The 19,511-nt window shown below is 59.0% G+C and overlaps 1 protein-coding gene across 6 annotated transcripts in view; it reads left to right on the top strand.

The window, feature by feature from the left end:
• Positions 1–10,816: 10,816 nt before the first annotated feature.
• NFIX (nuclear factor I X) overlaps positions 10,817–19,511 on the top strand; it is a 96,518-nt gene continuing 87,823 nt past the window's right edge. For 2 of the 6 annotated variants that reach the window (XM_074350644.1, XM_074350648.1), the window contains exon 1: positions 10,820–11,089. In XM_074350644.1, coding sequence (XP_074206745.1) covers positions 11,063–11,089 — 27 coding nt within the window. In that variant the 5' untranslated portion in view covers positions 10,820–11,062. Of the gene's footprint in view, positions 11,090–19,511 lie in introns of all 6 variants that reach the window. The other 4 variants (XM_074350651.1, XM_074350649.1, XM_074350646.1 and 1 more) reach the window with 3 other exon arrangements.

Raw genomic sequence — 19,511 nt, 5'->3', positions numbered from 1 at the left:
TGAACCACCAATCTGGACCTCCTCACACAGAATAAATCAAAGACACACTCCCAGCTGCAGGGAGGGGAGATGGCCCCACCCAGACTAGGAGATGCAGGGATGACCCTGTCCTAGGGATCCCAAGAAACCAAGGCGGGGGAAAGAAACCAAGAGGTGCTGGGGGAAACCTAGGCTCCCCAAGTCAGAGGCAGGACCCACATGCTCCCAGCATCCCCTCCAGTTCCACCTACCCCCTGAGTCTCCACACAGCCCCAAGCCCAGTGTGGCATCTACAGGAACCATAAAGTTTGGCTGAGTCTAGTTTTGTGTGTGTGTGTGTGTGTGTGTGTGTGTGTGTGTGTGTGTGTGTGTGTTTCTCCAGTTGGGGTTTCCTGGGAATGGGTGGCCCTGTGCTGGAGCATGGACACTGGGGTACTCCTTCCTCAGCTGGGTGAAGGTCTGCAGTGGATGAGGGCAGCCAGGCTTTGGGCGGCTGGAACCAGGGCCCGAGCAGATGGGCCCGTCTGGCACAGACGCAGGGACATGTGGCGCTGTCAGGGTTGCCTCCAAATGCCCCCCGGAGCGCGGGGCGGGGGCTGGCCAGGCCCCCCTTAGTCCTCTTCCTGCCTCAGGAAGGAAGGCCCCAGGTGAGGGGAACAGGAGGAGGGGACCCGAGGAAACAGATGGGCTAGCGGGGCGTGGGAGCCCATGACCTCTGACCCCACAGGCCTGCACAGAGGGATGGGAACAGGCCAGGCAGGCAGCTCCCAAGGCCCTGCTTCAAGGGCCCTAGGTAGGGGAGGGCCACAAGGGACCCATGGAGGCGGGTTGGGGGGTACTCTCCCTCCTGCCTCCAGGGTTCTGTGCCAACCTCAAGCAGTGTCCGAGTGGGCATCTCAGCCCTGGCACCGCGGCCACCCCTCTCTCTGGCAGGCATGAGGCGCCTGCTTCCCCCCCCCTTCAGCTGTGCCCACCTCCTGCCAGCCGGGGAGCCAGCTGGGAACCTTGGTGCCAGGGGGGCCCCAGGAGTCTCTGCCCCCTCCCGGGCAATGCCAGCCGGCCTCCACCCCCACCCCCCAGGCCCAGTAATGGGTGGGTAATGAGTGCTGGGGGAGCGGGGGAGGGGCGGGGATGCAGGTGCCACAGGCGCTGGCACAGGGGCCGATAATCAGGTTTGCCAACGCCATCTGTCACCGCGCGAGCATCTGGGGCTCAAGGTGACCCTGTCACCCTCAGTTACAATTATGAGTTTGGCATCTGTATTAAAGCCCGCCAGCCGGCCAGGCGGGGGAGGGCTGGGTGGGCACGGGGGTGCGCGGTGAGCCCCGTCCCGGGGGTCCGGTTCCCAGGGGCTGCATGGCTGCCAAGGCACGGGGCTTCTCTGTGCTTGGGGGAGTCCGTGTGCGCGCGCGTGCATGCCAGCCTCCACAGTTCTGTGAGCTTATCTGCGTGCAGGGCTGGGAGTCCTGGGTTTTTGTGTGTTTGTGTGTCTCTGGGTGTCGTGGTTGTGTATCTGAGCTTGGTGGGAAGGCCAGAGGTGGGGGGCAGCTCGAGATCATGTGGGTACCCAGAGGAGCACGTGTCCCTATGCTGGGAGAGGAGCCTATGGTAGTTTCGAGTGTCTTTGGGTGATGGTCTGTGTGTGTGATCGTGCATATGTATCTGAGGATGTGTAGTGCTGTACATCTGATGGTCACAGGCTGTATATTTGGGCGTATGGGTCTGTGTGGAACATCTCATTGAAGCGTGTGAGTGAGTGTGTATATGTCGGCAGACGTATGGTGCTGCAGTTGGGAGAGGCTCTGTGTGGTCACTGCAGGGCTCCTCTCCTGCCCCTTCACCTCCCTGCCCTAGCCAACCCCTGCTGCCCAGGCTGTAATGTGGGGGATAGGGGAAGGCAGGGCTCTGGGTTCTTGGGTTTGGATTCTGGATCCTTGATTCTAGATTCTGGAGGATAGGATCAAGCTCTTTGGATTCTGGACGGTGGGCATTTGGACCTGGATTTTAAATTCTGGGTCCTGAGTTCTTGGATCTTGGAAACCGGGAATCTAGATTTGGATCCTGGATTCAGAGATCTGGTTTTGGATTCTGGGATTCGGATTCCAGGCTCTGAATTCTGGGTCTTGGTTCTTGCTTCTGGTCTCTGGGCTCTGTGTGTTGAGTTTGGCTTGTTTTCTCTGCCTTTCTATTCAGGCCAGGCCCCTCGGCTGCCCACCATCTCCCTCCACACTCCAACCTGATGGGTGCAGAGACCACACATGGCCACCAGGGGACACCCTTGGTCCAGATTTGGGCCAAGCTGACCTAGACACGGAGAAGTTAGGGGACCACCCTGGCCTGGATTGACCCAGCCCTTTGAGCGGGAGAGGAACAGGGCTTCACCTCCTTCCCCACCCCTCCCAATCTTAGCTAGTGATGGAGAACTGGATCCAGCATCCCCAAAGACACCAATCTGGACCAGGGGACAAGATGCTCAGTCAGAGGGTCAGATTGGGCAGAAGGCACTTATGTGTCTGTGAAGGTGTCAGTGAGTGTAGGGAAACATCTGTGCATGTGTGAGGGTGCACCGTGTGTCTGGGGTGGCCACATATGATAGTGTTCCCATGGAGTGTGAGCCTGTGTGGTGGTGTATGGCCGCATGTTACTGGGAATACATGTCTGGCAGGGTCCCTGTGTCACGGTGCTTCTATATGGTCTTATCCATAACTGTAAGAGTCAGTCTGGTGTGGGGTAGGAGTCCCTGTCATATGGCTATGTCACTGGGCATCAGTGGGTATATCTGTGGGTGTTACTGTGTCCATGAGAGTGTCGGAGTGTCTGGAGTGGTGTCCCCTAAGACTGGGTCCCTGTGTCAATGATGCCTTGTCAGTTGGTGTGTGAAGATGTGTAGGACAGAGGTGTACCTTCTGGGAGGGTATAACCAGGGAAGGTATGTTGTCCAAAGGGGAGAGGAGAAAGGACCGAGGTGTCTGGCACCAGAGGCTCTCAGAGCATTTTCTTCATTCCTTTCCTAGGTATCTCTGACCCTCCTTCTCGCTGGGTCTCTCTATGGCAGTGTCTTTTTCCACTTCTCAGCATTTCTGACTTTGTCTGGAGGTCCTGGTCTTCTGCCTCTTCCTGTTGCCAGGCACAGCGCCAGGCACAGTGGACTCCGTCGGTGTTGGCTGACTGCTCCTGCCCTTGCCTCCCACCCAGCTCTTCATCTTCCAACTCGATCCCCGGCTCTGCCTCTCTTTGGTCCTTTCCCTCAGCCTGTCCTTCCTCATTTGTGCACTTGTCTCCATCTCGCGGGTCCATCTCTGTCTTTCCCCATCTCTGTCTCTCTCTTAGCTTCTCAGTGCCTTTCCCCATCTACAGCGCTGTCTCTCTCCATCTCTTGTCTCTCCCTGTGTCTGTATCTCCCCATCCTGTCTCCCAGTCTCTGCCGGCTCGAGTGGGTCCGGGTGGGTCCGGGACAGCCCGGCCCGGGCGCCGCTACGAACAATGCCCCATTCACGCGGCCCGCCGGCGCCATGGCAACGCGCCCGCCCCGCCCTCCCCGCGCGCTGGCCGCTCGTGCCAAGAGGATGCCATGGTTACGTCAGGCGCGTGCCCGCCCCGCGCGCTCTTGAAAGGGTCGGCCAGCAGGGGGCGCCCGGCGGCATCCTCTCCCTGGAGTCAGGAGAGGCCATCCTCCTTCAAGGGGCCTTCAGCCGCTCAGTGCCTCAGTTTCCCCTTCTATAAAACGTCAGGGGTGGGCAGAGTGAGATCATGTGTGTGTGCGCGTGCGTATATTTTCATGCCTGTGAGTGATACTGAATCTGTGTAGTTGGGGTGTAATGGTGTATCTGTGTGATACGCAGTCTTGTGACTGTGTGCCCTTGTGTTTGCATGCCTGGTGTGTGTGTGTGTGTGTGTGTGTGTGTGTTGGGTGTCTGTGGTTTGAGTGTGATTGTGTGTTTGGTTGTGAGTTCATGTGATAGTGTGTGTGCTTGTGTTTGCATGCCTGGTGTGTGTGCACGTGCGTGTGTGATGGAGGATGGCCCTGTTGTTGGGTGTGGTTGTGAGTTTGTGTGATGGTTGTTTGTGTGTCTGGGGGTCCATGTTCACAAACTCACGTGTGCTGATGTGTGTAACTGGATGTGGGTTCCAAGGACTGCCAGGGCTCGGCTGAGTCCCCCCTCACCTGAGGGCCTCCTGGCACAGAAGGGGGTGCGCAGCTGCCTGGGACCTCTGACTCCCTACAGGTTCAGAAGAGCCCCAGCTGATGAATATTCATGAGGCGGAGGGGCTGGCACCCACTGCCTATAGCTGCATGTCCATTAGCCCCCTGCTCTCCAGGCACAACTGCAGTGGGGAAGGGGGTAGCTGTGTGGGCTCTCCCTGTCTCCATGCTTGGGGGGCTGGAGGGATTCCTGGTGACTATTGTGGGGGTCGTGTCTGCGTGCCTGGCTGCTTGTTGGGATGGCTAAGGGGCTGTCTCAATGTTGTGACAGGCACTGGGGAGAGTGACTGTTGTGTGACTCATACAAGGAGGATGTCCTTGTAACTGCGGTGTGGCTGTCGCCCACCGTTTCTTTGTAGCGCTGTCCGGGGACTCTGGGCACTGTATGGCGGTGTGAGATGTGTGCCTGTCACTGGCAACAATGAGGCCCTGGGCACATGTCATCAGAATGTCTCTGAGCAGTTCTGCAGTGGCCCGTATCTGCTGGCTACCTGCTCTGTGACACCATGACAATCAGGGTGTGTTATTGTGTTGCTGGAACAAAGGGTTTGGTTCAAACAGTGATCAAGGGGCATCTATGTGCCACACCCTGGGGATGAAGTGATCAGATCTGTTTTACCTCCTTGTGACCCAGTGGGGTGGTGACTCCATGTGGCCACATGGCTAGCACAGCTGCGGGGGACACCCGGATGGATTATGTGAGTGTGCCTCTGCTGGTCAGTGTGATGCTGACACGGTGTGAGGGTCGGTGTGTTGGGGGAGTGTGAGGATGTGTGAGACAGTGTGACCAGAGGCACGTGTGACCAGAATCGTTGAGGGTGTGATGGTATTTCTGTGTGCGACAGTGTGGCTGAGGGTGTGACAGACAACGTTACTGGTTGAAGGTGTGACAGTGTGGCTGTGTGTGACAGCATGTGTGACAGTGTGGTTGTGTGTGACAGTGGGACTGAAGATGAGAGTGTGGCTGTGTGTGGCTGTGTGACTTATTGAAGGTGTGACAGTGATACTATGTGTGTGACAGTATGTGATGACATACTGATGACCCCCCCAAGGGGCTGTGACTGCCCCACCCCCCCACCCCTAGGCTGCACAGGGAGCCCAGCTACAGTGTCACACACAGCCGCATTGTCACATCTTCAGCTATGCCATCACATGCAGCGGTGGTATCATACCTTTGTGCCAGAGCGAGAGGCCTAGTGGCATGGGACTGGCAGCTGCCCAGCCTGGGACACACGTGGGCCTGAGAGAGGGGGCACTTGGAGATCTAGGGCCAGCAGGGACACTGCCTAGCCCCTCTGTCTTCCCATGCGGGCAGGCTGGGTTTGGGGAGTGGCCTCCAGATGCTGTGAGGAGGCTGGGGGACTCCAGCCTGGGCCCTGGCATTGGCTGGGTGGCCCCCGAAGCTCAGCCAGGGACTTGGTGCGGCCAGCCTCACCCCCCTGATACCCACACCCTGGTCGGCTGGGCGGCAGCGGCATACAGAGGCCCCATTCAAGAGCCAGGGCCAGGTTTCCAGGGCGGGTGGGGCGGGTCTCCAGCCGGCTGCAAATGAAACGTTTCCCCCGGCTCCTTCCCTTGCTTCAGATGAGCGCTGGCCACAGGAAGCCCTGCCGCCTGCCTGTCCTCGGCCCCAGCCCAGCTGTGCTGCCGGGGCACGTGTGAGTGTGTCTGTGGGACCTTGTGTGCAGCTACAGGCTGGCCTGAGCGTCTCCACTTATGATTTGGGGATGCTTGTGTCTATCTCTGGGTGTCAGTGTGACAAAATGTGTGTGATCATTTGTGACCATAGATGATCGATCTTGTGTCTGTGTGTCCTTGTGTGTCTGTGTGTGAGGGAGATGTATATATCTTTGTGTGTGCCACATCTGGATAATTTGAGAGCATCTGCGTACATGACCCAGAGGGTCTGTGAGGTTTTGTGTACTTATGTGACTTTGTGTGGTCTTGTGTGTATCTATGTAACTGGGCTCAGTGTGTAATTTTGGGAGTCCGTGTAAATGTGTCTGGGTGTGTCTTGTGAGTCAGTGTATATCTGAGTCTCTATGCGGGTCTATGTGATGGTGAGGGTCTTCATGTGTGACTGTTATTGGTGTCACTCTGGGTGGCTCTGGTGAGGTCTGTGTGGGATTCTCTGTGTGGCTGTGTGTGTGTGTTTGTGTGGCTGTGTACTAAGGATGTATGACAGCATCCCTGGGTGATCCCGGTCTGTGTGTGATAATGGCATTGTATATGAGCCCCCAGAGGAGGAGGAGGGTCTGTATCTTTGTGTGTCTGAGTAAGCCTGTGTGTGTCTTTGTGACTCTGTGTGCCTGTGCCTATAGAGGTCTGATTTGTGTGCGATGTGGACACAGGTGCCCAGCCAGGTGTGCCTTGGGAATCTGTAACTCCTCAGTCATCACTAGGGGTTCCTCATCCAGGGCGGGGGTGCAGGGAGCACAAGGCTGGGATCCCAGGCCTGGGCACAAGTCGTGTCCTCCAGGCTGGGCAGGAGAGGCATAAGGCCCTCTTGGGGAGTGGGGATCCCCAGTCCTGCCAAGAGGGCCTAAAGCAACCTTCCCCAGCCCGGGCAGCACCCACAGCTTGCCTCTTTCCTTACCCTGTGTGCCAGAAGTTCATCCTCCTCTCCCACCCAAGAAGACTGCCCAGCTGCCCTGAAGCCCAGCAATGCCTGGTGGCAATACCTTCAGTGGCCCAGGACAGGGCTGCCAGAGCCCAGATGTTTCAGCACCACCACCCCCGCCCCCAGCTTCCTGGCCAGGTAGTACCATGGGCCTGGTGCCCACTCCTCCCTCCTCCTCCTCCCCCAACACACCTGCATTGTAAGAACACACCTGCTGCCAGCCGCAGCCAGGTGGGCAGCCCCAGCAGGGAGGAATGTGGGGGATTCCAGCTGTGGCATCCCAGCTGTGCCCAGCCCCCTGGCAGCACCCTCCTCCCCTGTGATTTCTCTAAGAGCAGGTGTGTCCTAAGACCTGGGCTCTGGAGGGGAGGATGGGGGATGGAGGGGCATGGGTGTCCTCCTGAGCAGCCCCTCAGCCTCTCTGTAAAACTCCTCCCAGCTGGCAGCTGTGGAGGGGGGAGCAGAGTGGATGTGTGGATGTGTGTGTATGTGCGCATGCATGTGCACATGGGGGCTGTTGTGGGTATGAGGGTGGTCTGAGCTTGTGGAGAGAATTCTGAGTGTGGATATGTACATGAACATAGGGACAAGTGTTTTGTTTGTGGGAATATGGATGGAGGTCTTGTGTGAGTGTATAAGGAAGAGAGCAGAGTGTGTGCCTGTGCACACAGGGAGGGTGTTGTGTGAATGCAAGGCTGGGTGTTGTGTGTATGTATGGATGTGTGTGTGTGTGTATGAATGGGATGTGTGTGTGAAATGGGTACAGGATGCTGGTTCTAGCAGAGGCCAGGTGTGGGGCCAGATGCAAGACTAGGAGGAGGGTGAGGGAGTGGGCAGACCAGGTATATCTGGTGGCTGGTGGACAGGGCTGGGAGGCCAGGCGGGCAGGTGGGGAGAGGACTGGCCAAAGCTGGCCCTGCTTCTGAGGGGTGTGCCCCTTCATGGCCATTTGCAGAGGGGCAAGGAGGGCCCTAGCTCTTGAGATCTCCCCAAGCCCCCAGCTACACTGAAGATCCCAGACACACCAAAGCTTTCCACCATTTCTTCCCCCTCCCCAAACCTTTCCCACTGCTGCCCTTCCAGTCCTCCACAGGCCCACACTGCTCCAGTGTCCCCTTCACCCAGGCTCCATAACTCCCAGATCTATCCTCTGCTCCTTCCCTTGGCATCCAAGCCCCACCTTGGCCCCCTCCTGGGCCCACATATCCCCAGCTCCTACTCCCAGACATTCCAGCCTCTCTTGAGCCTCCTTAAAGGCCCCCAGACCCATCCCTTCCCCCCAACTTCCTGCTCCCCTCCCCTCCGTCTTCCCACCCGGTAACATAGCCCCCAAATCCCTTTCCTGCCCCTCCCTTCAGCCCTTCACAGCCCCCAGTCCCCTCCTGCATCCCCTCCTCGGTCCCCCACATAGCCCCGCCCCTTCCCCTCGGCACCCCCTCAATCCCTCTCCCGCGCCCCTCCCTCCCTCACGCCCTCCTCCTGCAGCGGTGGCGGCAGCGTGGAGGCAGCAGCGGCGGCCCTGAAACTTTAAACGGTGTTAAAAGTTTCTGTTTACGAGAAGCCCTTGAATTTTTAAGGACGTATCGATTCCCTCTGCCACGGCCTTGCATCGGCAGCGGCTGTGGTGCAAGGGGGGAGGTCGGGTCAGATCTTTGGGATCCCAAGGACAGAGCGCCCCCAAGTACTTAAGCAATGACAGATACATCCTCAGGCGCACAGAGACCCTCCCTCCCTGACACACGCACACACACCTGGTCACACACACCAACACAGCCTGATGCACGCAGACCCACATCTCTGAAAAGACACAGAGCCCCCTCCCCCGTCCCTGACACATACAGGCACCTGTGTACACACACTTGGGTACATCCAGGTCCTCCTCGCTGCTGCAGACCCACGGGGACCCCACAGAAAAAAACACATTCCTAGTGACACCTATTAACACTTTCTGCCACAGAGACCCTGATTACAGACAGAGCCCCTGGCATACTCACCCACTTGGTCACACACACTCTGGGACACAGACAGCGACCCACATCTCTGCCAAACGTACACAAGCTGGTCACATACCCTGATGCTTTCTGACAGAAGGAGCCTCAGAAATGATGCACACATTGTGGTCAGCTTGAAACCCACACATTCACCCAGGCACCCTCACCTCCAGGACTTCCCATCAAAAACCAGACTCTGCCAAGTGACCTCTGCACCTGACTCCCACTAGAATGTCAGACCCCCACCCCAAGGGGGACAGGGTCTTTTGTCTTGTTCCCTACTCTGTCCCCAACACTAGGCACAGGACCTGGCAGTTGCTCACCCTCTGACTCACAGACACTCCCAGGCACACAGCCAGACCCGCATCACTGCTACACAACACTGGTCCATTCAGGGAGACTCCCGGACATACACTGACCTGCATCTCCTTCCCCCAGAGGACACCCAGACCCACCCAGACACCCAAGAACACAACTCTGGCCACCCTGCCTCAATGATGCAATGTGACCAGAAGAACACACCCTCAGGCACATTTTCTCTCTCTCTCCCTCTCTCTCTCTCTCTCTCTCTCTCACACTCACACACACACACACACACACACACACACAGACACCTGGGCATCGACATCCTTCTAACAGACAATGCATAGCTGAGAATTGCCACAGCTTATTGGCCTGGGAGGGTGAGAAGGTGCTGGCTGCACCTGGCAGCAGGAGGGAGCTTTGTCTCAGCAGGAGCTGCCTGGGGGCTGCAAGCACTTCCCTGTCCACCCCAAGGTTCACTCAAAGGCTCCCCCTGCCCTCATGCCAGGGTCCCCAACACCAACCTTTCCTCCCATTCTTCTCTGCTCTGGAAATGGGGGATCAGGGGCCTTCAAGAGGGGATGGAGCCTCACCCGGGGATGTGCGGATGTGTACCTGAGGCCTCAATGCCCATTTTTGTCCCTGATGGTTGGACTGTGTGGCCTCTGCTAGATTTATGTAAGTCCATGATCAGGGCCAAATACTTATGTATGTGGTGTGAGGGGTGCATGGGAAGGGCCTGGGTGTATCTGTGTGACACCTCTGTACATCTGGGCATCAAGTGTGTGGTGTGTGTGCCTGTTTGTTGATGTGACTGCCAGTGTCACTTTGTACCCAGACCAGTGCTTTCGCTGTGTTTGGCATGTATGTCCAGGTGTCTGATGGTGTGTTTGTGTGACAATGTGTTAATGCATTTCCACAACTGCCAAGATGTTTTGGTGCAGTTTTGTGTGTGTGTGTGTTGTGTGTGCATTTGGGTGTCTTTGTAAAGGAGTTGTGTATCTGAGGTAAGTCATGATGTGGTTGTGTGATCATGCCAGTGTCAGTGTGTCAGCATGAATCTGTACATGCCAGCATGCACTGATGTGAGCATCTTGGTGTGTATCAGTGTGTGTCCTGTATTTGGGAGTCTAAACATGGTTTGTTGTTGAAATGCACGTGTGCGGTATCAGCATGTGATGGTGGGCCCATTTGCATATCAGTATGTGTGGGTTGTCAGTTGCTTTCCTAGTCTTGGTGTGTGTGTGTGTGCGTGTGTGAGTGCATGTGTGGGGGTTGCGTGTCTATACTGTGTGTGCGTAGGTGTCTGCGTGTGCTTTGTTGGAACGTGGAGCGTGTGGCAATGTGTTCTGTACGTGACATGTGTGGCGGGGTCCGAGCCCCACTGCGTGTCAGCGTGTGTCTGCATTGGAACGCAGGCCAGCACGTGTCGGGGTGGCCGTGTCGGTGTGCGCCCCCGCGCGCGTGTCTGCGTGTGTGCTGTGTGTGTGAGTGAGTGCGCGCCGGCCGTCGCTCCCCCGCCCTGCCCGCCCCTCCCCGCGCCCCTCCTCCCGCCCGCGCCGCCCGCCCGCTCCCTCTCCCCGGAGTGCGCCGCTTCCAAACTTTGTCTAAACTTTCACTTTCACAGCGCGGCGGCGGCGGCGGCGGCGGCGGCGGCGGCGGGCGAGGTTGACCGGCCGAGCGGCGGCGGCATGGAGTAGACGCGCGGCGGCGGCGGCGGCGGCGGACGCGAGAGGCAGCGGCGAGCGCGGCGGCGGCGGCGGCGGCCCCGGAGCCGGCGGGGCCGAGCCTGCGAGCGGCGAGCGCGGAGCGGCGCCGGGCCGAGCGCGGGGCCGCGGGCCGGGCGGGCGCTGCGCGGCGGAGGCCGGAGGAGCCGAGCCGGAGCCGGAGCCCGAGCGCGGCCGCCGCCTGCCGGGCCTCCCCTCGCCGCGGCCGGCCGCCGCGCTCCCGCCCGGGCGCCCAGCTATGTACTCCCCGTACTGCCTCACCCAGGTACCGGCCGCCGCCCCCGCGCGACCCGGGAGGGGAGCGGGCGCAGGAGGCCGGCCGGCGGCATGGGCGGGCGGGCGGAGGGGGCGCGCGGCGGCTTGGGGGGAGTGAGCCCGCGGGCGGCCGAGGGGTGCAAGCCGTGCAGTGGGGAGTCCGGGCACGCGTGCGGGCGCCACTGTGCGCGTGCGACCCTGGCCAACGGGGAGACTCCTGTCGGGGTCTCCGGGGGTGGCCGGCTGCGTGCGTGGCGCTGCCCCTGGAGCACAGAGCGGGAGTGCGTGTGGTGTGTGTGTGTATGTGTGTGTGTGTGTGTGTGTGCGCGCGCGCGCGCGCGGGCGCGCGCTCGATTGGGGTGCAGCGGGCAGCGGGACTCCCGCCGACCTGTGGGCGACTGTGGCGTGCGCCCGGGCAGCGTGGCCGCTGGCAGTGTTTGCGGGGTGACAGAGTGGCAGGGGGTGGTCCCGAGGGTGCAGTGCGGGGACTGGGCCCGGCGGCGCTCTTTGGGGCGGGCGCAGCGGTTCCCGAGGGTGGCAGCGGCCGGCATGCGTGGCGGTGGCCCCTGCGTGCCGCCCGGGTGCCCCGGGCGGGCCGAGCGGCCCGGGCGTCTCCCCAAAGTCTTTGTTCAGGCCTCACATGGGAGCGGGGCTAAGAAAATGGCGGGGCTCCCAAATTTCGGTGGGGCAGGGGAGGGGAGGGAGGGACGGGCGGGCTGCCAGCTCCGGCCGCGCCTCTGCGCCTCTTCGCCGACCCTGGACGCCGCAGCCGAGCCCCCCCATCACAGCCAAAAAAAACCCCCCAAACCCACAAAGAAACTTTCTCGGCGCAAACTTTCCGGCCCCAGCGACCCCGGCTGCCGCGCCGTGGACCCTGCGGGTCTGGGGAATCCCGTCCCGCCGCCTGGAGGCGGGAGGGGCGGGAGGCTGCGGTGGACACTGCCTACCGTGCTGCGGCCACGCCGTCGGGTCAGCCACGGGCGCTGTGCCGACCTTGGCGCGCTGTGAGAGAGCGTCCCGCCTCCAGCGAAGTTTCCTGCGCAGCGCTCGCTGGGTGGCAAAGGCCTGGGGGATGCCTGCCCTGCCACCCCACCCTCCCTGGCGGTGGCCCCATGCTTTGAGAGGGCACAGAAGCTGCCTGGAGTCCCACAGAGGCCCTGGTAGCTTCCTGCTGGGCCAGCCCATGGCTGGCAACCCAGACTCCACAGAGGGAACACTTGGGGACTGCCTGGCCCTGCCTGCTAGCAGGGCCTGTGTTTGTGTGTGAGGCGTCTCTAGGCCAGGCCGGGGGTCCTAATTGTCCCCTCTGACAATCTGAGCCTTGTGACAAGCTGTGTGCCAAGTGTGCCCAGGCTGGGAGTGCGAGTCCACATGAATATGGCTGCTATGCGGGCGTGGTATGTGACAAGGGGCAAGAAAGAAGGTATGTCTGGGGTGTGTCAGTGCCCCCACCAACAAACAGAATGCCACACCATGCTCTTGGATCCACAGATGCGAGTGTGTGTGTGTGTCAATCTCGGGGTCTGCTTGTGGCCTTGTGGATCAGCTGTGAGCAGCCTGGCCTGATATGGACATGTGTGTGGCCCAGGGCGAGGGTTTTCCTGTACAAAAGCGGGTGTGAGCATGTGCTGGTAAGGTGCACATGCATGTGTATGTATCAGTGTGTGTGCAGGTGTGAGCAGTGTGGGGGACCCCCACATCTGTGCCTCTGAGTGGCTGGCCACCCTATCCTGGGACTCTGCATAATCACCTTACCCACCTAACTGGGTCTGAGCTGTGGCTGCCTTTGGGGCCATACCTGGCTGGCCTATGTGGCTGGTGTTTGGGGCCTAGTGGGATCAAGACCCCATATTTGAGCCACATGTTGCCCATCAGCTGCCAGTTTGGCTCCCTGGCCTGTCCCCCTCCTTGGCCTGGGTGAGAACTTGGCCTCCCCCCACATGTCACAGCACCCTGGGGAAGAAAAAGCCATTGGTGATACGACTAGGAAGGGGCTGGGGCAGCCTCGAGACTCAGGACGTTGGTGAGGACTTGACTCTGACACCTCAAAAGGGAGCAAGGGCCCAGTTCTGTGTTGCAGCCCTGAGTGTGCCAGGGGGTTTGGGGAGAGGAGTGGGCATGGACTCACTGGATTGCACCCCTCAGCTCTGGGCAGGCCGCTGCTGTTGGCAGGTCAGCAGGGTCTGGCCTGCCCTCATCCTGACGACCACATTTCTGGGATCTAGTCTGTTTTTATAAATCTTTCTGCTTCCATAGTTTGCTCTACCAGTCTCTGTCTTTTCCTCTGTCTCTGTCTCTGTCTCTCTCTGCCCTTTTTCCATTTCTCTCTCTGTCCTATATCTTAGACTGTCCCTAGCTTTCCCTGCCTCTGTCTCTGATTCTGATTCTGGCCCCATCTCTGCTCCCACCTCCCCCTGAGTCTCAGACTCTGTCTCTCTCTGGCCTTCATGTCTCCCTCTCCCTCTCCCTCTTTCTTTTCTTTTTTTTTTTTTTCAAACCAGAATTGGCTTCGATTTTAAAGTCAATAAATGATTGAGCAGGAACGAGCTTGGAGCAGCGGGGCCCTGGCGGGGAAAGGCACTGTGGGCGAGGGGGAAGGGCGGGGGGGAAAATCTCCTTCTGGAAAAAGCATCGAAATCCAGGGCGGCTGGGCGGAGTGCTTGCTGGAGCTGCTTGAGCCCACTGCAGCCACGGGCCTGAGTCGTCGGCGGAGGGGAGAGAGGGGATGGATGGGCCCCCACTCCCAACAAACAGATGCACATCAGGATAGGGACACGCATATACACCACCACTGCCGCCAAGATGAGGATATGAATGATGTGCCCATGCTGGTGTCCAGACACACGGCCATTGACGGATGAACCTTTGGACACAGGAAACGATGGATCTGTGTTCTCTCCCCACCAACACACACACAAACACATCCTTACCCCTTGAGATGGGACTTGTGTATCAATGTAATCTCACGGAGAGGGAGCGTTACCTCCTGGACACACTTGGGTACAGGCTGACTCGAGTGTGTGTTCATCCCCACACTTGCTCACACAGACTCAGGGACATACACATTTACACAAGATACAATGCTGTTGGCTCACCTAGGTGTGTACACAGACATGCATGCACCCTAAGACTTGCACACTCGCCGACACTCCCTGCCACACGGCCACAGAAGCGGCGGAATGCTCACGCACCCTTGTTTCCATGCAGCCATGCACATACTCCTTCCAGGGGAGGAGGAGGTGCTGGGGGGCCTCAAGACCCCCCAGCTCTCCTCCTGGGTCTCTGTGGCCACCCCTCTGTCCTTGTGAAGCTGCTGCTCCCTGTTTCTGGCACCAGCATGGGCCCCCGTTTTTACGGCAAATTTTTCCTCTAGCTTGGGCCCTGCCTGCTTCATGCCCACTGCTGGGGTGTGAGGTGTGTGTGGGCATGAACTAGGACAGAGTAGGTCATGCTTGGGGCTAGGTTGAGCTTGGCCAGGCCGATCTCAGAGCCAAAGGTTCTGCTGGATTAATGCAGGCGGGCAGGGGTCTCCCCTTTCTCTGGGGGCTGGAGCCTGGGTCCTGGCCCAGCCAAGACTCTCTTGTGTGCCCTCAAGGGCTCCCAGATGAAGCTGTGGGAGCAGGGGTTGAGAGTTAAGACTTTGCAAGTAAGACAGCACAGAGTTTGAGCTCCAGCCCTGCATCTTCTCGTCCTGTGGCCCGAAGCACAGGATTTTCCTGGTCTGTAAAATGGGCAATAATAGCAGCCACATCTCATGCTGTGATTAGGCTTAGTGCCATGCCTGGTATGTAGTGTGTACTCAAGAAAAAGGAATGACGTGCCATTTTGGAAGGCAGGGTCAAGCACCTCCCAACCACAGAAATCCAGATGGACTGCCTGGAGGAGGAAGCAAGAGAAGAGTTTGAAAGGAGGGAGGCCAGCTTATGACCCAGCTCTTTTCCCTTAGGTGGGGTCCTGTAGGCCAAGCAGGGGGTGGCAGGGGTTCAAGGCAGGGAGAGATGAAGGTAGTAGGGCAGGGGGCTAGGAGTAGAGCCAAGGCCTGGGCTGCCCCATGGGGACCAGATGCCCTCTGACTGCCCTGGTCCTTTCCCTGACCTTAACCAGGCCCACTTTGAGGCCAGGCTCTGAGGCCTTGTCTGGAACGTGCAGAAGCGTGTGTGCACATAAGTGCCCAAATTCAAGTGGGGCAAAGAGCCTGGAGATCTCAGTGGGTCCTGATGGTGACTTTAGGGACATCTGCATGGCTGGCTCCAGAATCATTTCTGCACCTATATCAGGGCGTTGTCACCTGGGCCCACCATGGGGACAGGATGCATGTGTGGGACCTACGTGGGCACTTGGCAGGGTCAAGTGGGTGCTGTGGGTATGTGCAGGGGTGGGCATGCTGCTGTAGCTGCCGGCAAAATCCTCCCGGTGGTCCGTGTCTGACCAGTGGCTTCCATTGCCAACCCACTGGAAGCTGGCCTTTTTTGTTTGCTTGGTCCCTGTCCTCTGCTCTTGAAGCACAAGTTTGGGGGTCCTACACTTCCCTCCAGCTGGACGGACAAGGCAGCGGAGGCCCGGACACCCATACTTCTCTCCAACACAGAGCTGCAGATGGGGCTCCTGTCCCCACTAGCTGGCGTAGGGGAAAGGAGGGGATGTCTTCACTTTCCTGCCCCCGAAACCCTGGATGTGGAGGTGAAGGTGCCAGGGGGGCGTCTGTGAGCAGCAACCCAGGTTCTCCTGGATCCGCCTGTTCATCGGCATGGCGAGACTTAGAGCCACCATTTTCCCGAGGACGGCTGTGTGGCTGTGCGTTTCTCTGTGGGTCCTTTTCCCAGTATCCCTGTGTCTCTGATTGTATGTCACTGGATGCTGCCTGGTGTCCCTGAGGGTCATCTCAAGCTCCATCTCCGTGTATTGAGGTGACAGTGGGATTAGGGTGTGTGTCACCATATGTGTCGGGGTGCCTGGTGTGGTCTTTGTGTCATGGTGCTGCTGTGGTGTGTCACTGCAAGTCCTCATATCCTCTGGGTGTCTGACCATCACGGCAAGGGGTGTATCGGTGTGCCTTATGTGCGTGTCGGCCTGTCCGTGTTGACCTGTGTTGGCATATGTGTCAATGTGTGTGCCTACAGTATTGCCCCCATGGATTGTGTCCTAGGCTTGTCTCTGTGGCCATCAGTGTATGTCTTGTCACATGGGCCCCTCTTCCTGGCCTCCCTTGGCCTCTCGGCACCTTGTGAAGTGCCCACTATGGCGGCCAGGCTAGTGACTAGGAGCAGGCCGGCCTCTCCGTGGCTTCCCCCTGAGGTCGGGCGGCCGTGGTGGCCCTGCTGTGGGCCCCACCCGTGCCCCTGGCCCGGCATGGACAGAAGCCCGTTGTGTGGCGAGGTGCGGGTGTGTGTTTAGGCGGCCCACAGGCCTCCCTCTGTCTGCCCGGCGCACATTGATCTTGGCTTCTGCCTGTGTCCGTCCCGGCCTGGCCAGCTGGGGTGTCCGGCTGTCTCTATGGGCCTGAGCCCACCGCCCCCACCGCCCCCACAGCCAGGCCTGTCCTGGGTCCCACACCCCTGAGCGGCCTGCTGTCCCTCTGAGGCTCTGAGAGCACGGATTTGGAAACTGAGGCCCCCTCCCTGCTTTCCCCCGCCCCCCTCTCTTTCCTCCCTCTCTCTTCCCCTCCTCCCGCTCCCTCTCTCCCTCTCTCTCTCCTCCTGCCAAACGCATCTTGGCTCCGTCTGAATATCTCTCCTCCTCGATTTTTGGCTCCAGCTCTGGGCGCGTTCACTAAAAGAAGGGCTAGCTCCCCCCTTCCCCACCCCCCTTCCTTGCTGCCTCCCCCCTCCAGAGGAGCCCCTCTGAGGGCGGGAGTGGCCTCGTGCAGAGACCTGGGCCCCTGAGTAGGCTTGGCCAAGGGGGCACAGGCCTGGTGGGCAAGGGGGCTGGGTGGACTGGGCCTGGCAGCCTGAGGGGGCAGTGGCCGGGGTGATTGCTGCCTGGCTGGGCGGGCGGGCGGGTGGGGAGGGGTCGGGGGCACGGAGCTGGGGTGTCTGGCTTCTGGTGGGGCTGGCAGGCCTCTGTGAGGCGCAGCTGTGCCCAGAACTCCGAGCTGCGTTTGCCATCACTACCGATGTGGCTGCGCCAGCCGGGGAGGGGGAGGCGGGTGGCGGGCACTGCGGCGCTCCGTAGCCAATCAGAAGCCTGGGTTGCACTGGGGAGCTCTCCCCCCACTGGGGCCCACCCTGAGGGGAGCCGGAGGTGGTGGCCAGCAGCAGGCAGGGGGCAGTGCCACCACCACTGCTGAGGACCCTGCCCCCTTGGTTGAAAGCTCAGTGCCAGTCTTCCTGGCACAGATCGGGCAAGGGCGGGGGTCTGTCCCCACCTGAATCTGCAGGAGCCAGGCTGGAGGAAGGGGCAGCTCAGAGGCGAACCCCACCCCCTTGGCCTCAGGAAGCGGCTTTCATTCTGGGCAGCCAGAGTTTGGAGGTGGGGGCCGAATCAGCCAGGAGGGTCTGTCCAAATACCAGCTTCGGTCGAATCATCTCGGGGGTTTATTCCAGGTCCATCTCACACGAAGTCACACACTCTCACTGGCACACACAGGCACAAAGAATCACACTGTCACACAGGCGCGGCACACCCTGGCACAGCACACCTCCCTAAATCAGGAGCACACAGACACAGGCGTCCCCACACAAAGAGGCTCGCCTTCACACAGAGACACCCAGAGATGCCCACCATGCTGAACACCACGATTTGGGCTGCACACACAGGGACACTCACGTGGGTGCAGACCCTTGGGCGCACATCATCACACAATCACACACCATGAGACACACAGCAGATACATGCACTGCCACCACCAAACACATAGGAGTGACCGGCCCCACGGACACTCAGCAAGGAGCACATGGCACACACATGCAGTGACACTGTCAGACACATGGTGATACACACACACTGGGCAATGTCTGGAAAGACTTGGTTGTCGCACTTGGAGGGGGTTTGCCACTAGCACCTGGGGGGTGGAAGCCACGGGTGCTGCCCAAAACCCTACAGTCCACAGGACCACCCCCTCCACAAATGATGATCCAGCCCCTGGTATCAACGTGCTGAAGTGGAGAAACTCAGCCCTAGTATATTGTCAGGCACAAACAGTAACACACACAGGGGCCCGGCTAACCCCTGACATCCACTATGTGCACGTGCACACACACACACTTACACAGCCGGACAAGAGTCTGCCTGACACAATGTCTCACACTGTCTTGCTCACCAGGACCCAGATGTTGTCCTAAATGCAGTCTCCCACATATACACACACAAGCCCAGGTACAAATGGTGTGTCAGGTACACAGTCCAGTGTTGCTCCAGCACACGAGGCTGAGGGTCACACCCACATAGGCATTCACACCTGAGCCACACCTGCTTGAAAATGGCACCTGAAAAGCAAGACCTGCCTTCAGGCATCTCCCCTCTACATGCCAGCCATGCTGGCTGTCTTTGAACAGCAGATCCAACCACCCCAACCTCTCCTGATGGAGTTTGGAGCTCTGAATTGCTGTGCTGGTTTGTAGAAGCCTGAGGGATACTCCTGGGAAGCCCCATGTCCACCGCTGCCCAGGACACCCCAGCCTTCTGGGCCCAGCAGCTGAGGGTCCCGCTCTCAGAGTCTGGCTTCTGGCAGCCGTGAAGGCTGGTCCAGCGTGGAGGTGAGGCTGACTTCTGAGACTCTTGTCCTCCGTGGGGCTGTCTCATTAATCCTCTGGCCATAGACTCCTCATTTCTGACTCTGGAGAAAGAGAGAAGAAAGATGGCTGGTGGAATCGTACAGGGAGAAAGCCTTTCGTAGGATAACTACCGAATGAGCGTTTGTCCTAAAAATCATAGTAATGGCTAAAGAGTGCTGTGCATTTGCTGTGTCTCAACCGGTGCTAAGTGCCTTCCCAGTTTGTCTCCCTGAATCCTTCCATGTAGGCGGGTGTGGCAAGGGTTAGCTGTGCCCTCGTGTGTGTTACTGTGTGTGTCTGACAGTATGTTAAGGCAGGGTTTCTCCACTTTGGTGCTGTTGGTATTTGGGACATGTGGACATTATTAGGAGAGTGGGGCCTCTGAGCCAACTTCTTGGGTTTGAATCCTGGCTCTGCTACTCACTAGCTGTGTGACCTTGGGCAAGTTGCTCAACTTCTCTGGGCCTCAGTTTCCTCCCAGCAGGTTGTGGTAAGGATCAGAGGAGTCGGTTTACCAATAATACTTTAGAACAGTGCTGGATGTGAAGTAAGTGCTTAATTTTATAGACGAAAAACTGAGACTCAGAGAAGAGGTACCTGGCAGGGCCAAAGGCTAGAACGTAGTAGAGCCTGAACCTCTTCTCTGATTGCCACCATCCTAAATCCTACTGATGGGATGAAATTGCAGCTTATTCTCTGGCCTTTACCAAATTTCAGAGT

Source organism: Camelus bactrianus, chromosome 22 (genome assembly GCF_048773025.1).
Source record: "Camelus bactrianus isolate YW-2024 breed Bactrian camel chromosome 22, ASM4877302v1, whole genome shotgun sequence".
Classification (NCBI taxonomy): domain Eukaryota; kingdom Metazoa; phylum Chordata; class Mammalia; order Artiodactyla; family Camelidae; genus Camelus; species Camelus bactrianus.
This window is presented reverse-complemented; position numbering and strand designations above follow the sequence as displayed.